Source organism: Notolepis coatsorum (assembly GCF_963971535.1).
Source record: "Notolepis coatsorum genome assembly, chromosome: 2".
Taxonomy (NCBI): Eukaryota; Metazoa; Chordata; class Actinopteri; order Aulopiformes; family Paralepididae; genus Notolepis; species Notolepis coatsorum.
In genome coordinates, this window is record NC_140166.1 from 223,558,980 (window position 1) to 223,563,743 (window position 4,764).

A 4,764-nucleotide genomic window follows, 5' to 3' on the forward strand; every position below is an offset into this window, starting at 1 on the left:
GAACAGAACAGAGTAAAACAGAACAGAACAGAGTAGAACAGAACAGAACAGAGTAGAACAGAACAGAACAGAACAGAACAGAACAGAGTAAAACAGAACAGAACAGAGTAGAACAGAACAGAACAGAGTAGAACAGAACAGAACAGAACGGAACAGAACAGAGTAAAACAGAACAGAACAGTAGAACAGAGCTGCTGACCTCTAGGTTGTACTTGTTCATCTGACTGACCCTCCTGCAGTAGAGATACAACATGCCGATGCTGCTGCCCACTGCGATGTAGTCACTGCTGCTGTCCAGAGCCGTCAGGTACACCAGCACCGACCTGAAGCCCTTCTGCACCTGCAGAACCAAGAGGAACCACCAGCATCAACATCATCATTACCATTAACATCATCATCATCATCATCATCATCACTATCACCATCATCACCATTAACATCATCACCATTAACATCATCACCATTAACATCATCACCATTAACATCATCACCATCATCACCATTAACATCATCACCATTAACATCATCACCATTAACATCATTACCATTAACATCATCACCATCATCACCATTAACATCATCACCATTAACATCATCACCACCATCATCACCATTAACATCATCATCACCATCATCACCATTAACATCATCACCATTAACATCATCACCATTAACATCATCACCATCATCACCATTAACATCATCACCATTAACATCATCACCATCATCACCATTAACATCATTACCATTAACATCATCACCATTAACATCATTACCATTAACATCATCACCATTAACATCATCACCACCATCATCACCATTAACATCATTACCATTAACATCATCACCATTAACGTAAGGTTATGTATATAACCAAGTTCTATGAATTACGGTGACGCTCAGCATCATCTGCACTGTACTTCACTTCGTGCACGAGCACTGAATAAAAAATTCCACAATGTACCTTTACATCCCAACATTCGTCTGGCCACACCCCTATCCGCTTACCTTCATAAGCAGGTGTGTGGTCACCTACTCGCCTCCTTCCCAAACTTTCACCACAAGGCGAGATCAAGGGCCGCAGCGGCGTCCTGATGCTGAGCGTCACCATAATTCATAGAACTTGGTTATATACATAACCTTACGTTCTATTTCATTATGGCTGCCGCTCAGCATCATCTGCACAAGAGGAGCTGAGCGGGAGCCAAAGCTCGACAAATGTACCCCGCTGAGGCCCCCCACAACCATCAGACCGGGGAGGACCGAGCCCCCCGACCCTCCCTAATGGAGGACACCCTCCCTATTGGAGGACGGGAGGGAGACGGATCCGACCGTGCGAAGAGGAACTCAAGCAACTCAACGCACAGGGTGAGCAGACCGTGGCTTGACCCCACGACTACGCACACGCACAACCCGCATGCCACCAGGGAACGAACGGAAGGAACAACCCTCGTTACTGCCCCCAAAATCACGGGGTCAAGAGCAAACCCAACCCCGTGGCAAGGCCGTAGCAGCGGAGCGCGAAGGAAGACCCAGACCCACTGAAGGGACTGGATTCCCTGGAAAAAGGGGGGCCCGGAGAGGTCAATGACGCCAGGCATCAAGACCCCACCAGACGGTCACTTAGTGACACCGCCCTCCACATCGCCAGCGTATTCGGATAGGGCCCCTCCAAGAGCGGGCCCTTTCCCCCCAATAGTACACCCCCTGCATACTTTCCTCCTCCGAGCCCGCGTCCCTCACATACAGCAGACTACTGGTCAAGGAGCCACACTCTGATGTGGCTGATAGTAAGGAATCCCGCCGCCGAGTCGGAGGTTCTAACCCAACATCTTCGGACGGGGAACCCCAAGGAGACATCTCACCCCCCTCCAGTGTTACCTGGACAGGCAGGGAAGATGTCTCCACCGGGCCTTCAAACAAGAACCCGTCTGCCTCTATCATGTAGTCCTCTGTCTCCATCGGGCATGTAGAGACCGACGCATCCTCATCTGGCTCCAGCAACTCACCAAAACCAGGCCGTTCGCGTTTCCAAGCCACCATCTTGCGACGGGAGCGAGCTGACGCAAAAAGTTTGCATCTCAAATCCCCCGCAACCAAAGGAACCGGCCGCCCAACAGCGGACGATTCCCCGGAAGCAGAGGAACCAGAGCCGGAACCAGGCCATCGCACAGGAGACGGCACTGGTGCACCAGCTCCTTGAAGAGGCAAACTACCCATCGGACGCCTACCGGGCGTGGCTGCCGACCACGAGAGAGGCCTCAACCCCGCTCCAAGACGCACGACAGAGGCGGCAATGGAGAACCGCTGGTGAAGAGTGGCGTTACGAGCGCGACCCTCCGAAGTAGACATTATGACTTCGCTTTTTTCTTTCGAAATATATGAGAGAAGAAAAAAGCAAGAAAAAATGTAAACACGTCTCTACTTTCTTCAGCTAACAACCTCGTCAAGTGTGGGATCTACCGAAGGCACTTCCTTGTGGTGAAAGTGAAGAAGGAGGCGAGTAGGTGACCACACACCTGCTTATGAAGGTAAGCGGATAGGGGTGTGGCCAGACGAATGTTGGGATGTAAAGGTACATTGTGGAATTTTTTATTCAGTGCTTGTGCACGAAGTGAAGTGCGTGCAGACTGACGCTGAGCGGAGCCAGAATGAAATAGAACATCATTACCAGCGTCATCCTTACCATCATCACCATTAACATCATTACCACCATCATCCTTACCATCATCACCATTAACATCATTACCACCGTCATACTTACCATCATCACCATTAACATCATTACCATTAACATCATTACCATTAACATCATTACCATTAACATCATCCTTACCATCATCATTACCATTAACATCATCACCACCATCATCATTACCATTAACATCATCACCACCATCATCACTATCACCACCACCATCATCATTCTGTACCTTGGCTGGGATGGCATTCAGCAGGTAGTACAGAGGACAGAACTCCCTCAGAACTGATGGAGGAGTCTGGGTTGCCATGGCTCTGCTGGGCGACGGGCCAGGCCGGGCCGGGCTATGAGGATTCTGTACATTACAGACACAACAAAACAACAGGTCCATTTGAAAAAATACAAAAGGTCTAAGGAGTGTTTTTATATACACATTAATAACCTGATACTAGCTAATACCCTGGTTAAGGCCTATGAGTGTATTTATATTAGGGCTGTCCCCGACTAAGGATTTGGATAGTCGACTTTGATTGGCCGAAATTAGCCGAAATGCAAAAAAAAAATGAAAATAAAATGTATAATTTTATTTTTGTATCATTCCATTTGGGCTGTGGGGGGGTGCTTAATGTCTGAAGGAGTCGACTGAAGGATTATTCTCCTCTGCAAAAGCATGCAATTGGTCCACTGATGGATACATCTTGATATTTGTCTAGTCTAGTGTGTTCATTAGACGGGTGAAATCCTCTTTCAGTGCCTCTGTGCCTGTTTTCTTAGGCAGTTAGCCTCTGGTATGTGTGCCATTAGCGTTAGCCACGCTTCTAGGCCTCTTTTCTTTTGGAAAGAATGATAGAAAAAATGTTAATAAAAAAAATATTTAAAAAATATATATATTATAATAAAAAAAAATTGTGTGCATTCGACTAAGAGGTTGGCAGTCGACTACGGCTCCTTTCGATCGATTAGTCGACTATTCGACTAATAGGGGTCAGCCCTAATTTATATACACATTAATAACCTGATACTAGCTAATACCCTGGTTAGTGTGTTTATATACCTTAATAACCTGATACTAGCTAATACCCTGGTTAGGGCCTATGGGCTATGAGTGTGTACACATGAATAACCTGATACTAGCTAATACCCTGGTTAAGGCCTCTGAGTGTATTTATATACACATGAATAACCTGATACTAGCTAATACCCTGGTTAAGGATTATGAGTGTGTTTATACACACATGAATAACCTGATACTAGCTAATACCCTGGTTAAGGCCTCTGAGTGTATTTATATACACATGAATAACCTGATACTAGCTAATACCCTGGTTAAGGATTATGAGTGTGTTTATACACACATGAATAACCTGATACTAGCTAATACCCTGGTTAAGGCCTCTGAGTGTATTTATATACACATGAATAACCTGATACTAGCTAATACCCTGGTTAAGGATTATGAGTGTGTTTACACACACATGAATAACCTGATACTAGCTAATACCCTGGTTAAGGATTATGAGTGTGTTACTGTTTACACATTCAAATCCTGGATTTGAGCATGCCAGGGTGCAGGGTGCTTAACGAGCCTGCCAGAGTGCCAGTCATGCTAAACCGATGGAGCCTGCCAATCCTTATACCTTTCCTAGCCGTGTCCCTCACCCTCAGGCTCCCCACTCTCCTCTTTCTATCTCTATCCTTAACCCGGTGTATCCGCCGCGGTGTAAAACTAGAATATCTCGCTATACTCCTCTTTACCCAGCTCGCCCTTGTGCCATAAATTGGGCCAATTTGATTGCGATTAAGCCTCTACCTGCGTGGCTGAAGATTGCTCTGTTAAACGCACAAGTGCCTGAAGGTTGGCATTATTATTAACATTCGCTCTCTGCCAACCAAAGCCCTTTCTGTAAATGAGCTGATAACAGACCATAGTCTCGACTTACCGGGCCTCTCCGAGACACGGCTTAACCCTTGTTTTGTTTTGTTTATTTACACATATAAAAACAATTACATATAATACAATACAATCCACAAAGGGATGTGAAGGAGAATTGCCTAAAAGCCCA

At 45.9% G+C, this 4,764-nt stretch overlaps 1 protein-coding gene across 1 annotated transcript in view; it reads right to left on the reverse strand.

Annotated features, from left to right (window-relative positions):
* Window positions 1-3,011, reverse strand: part of tecpr2 (tectonin beta-propeller repeat containing 2) — a gene marked incomplete at both ends in the record, with an annotated part of 98,068 nt that extends 95,057 nt beyond the window's left edge. Inside the window, 2 exon segments of the mRNA XM_084308564.1 lie at window positions 200-340; window positions 2,934-3,011. Of these exon segments, the coding sequence (XP_084164690.1) occupies window positions 200-340; window positions 2,934-3,011 (219 nt within the window).
* Between the last annotated feature and the right edge of the window lie 1,753 nt (window positions 3,012-4,764).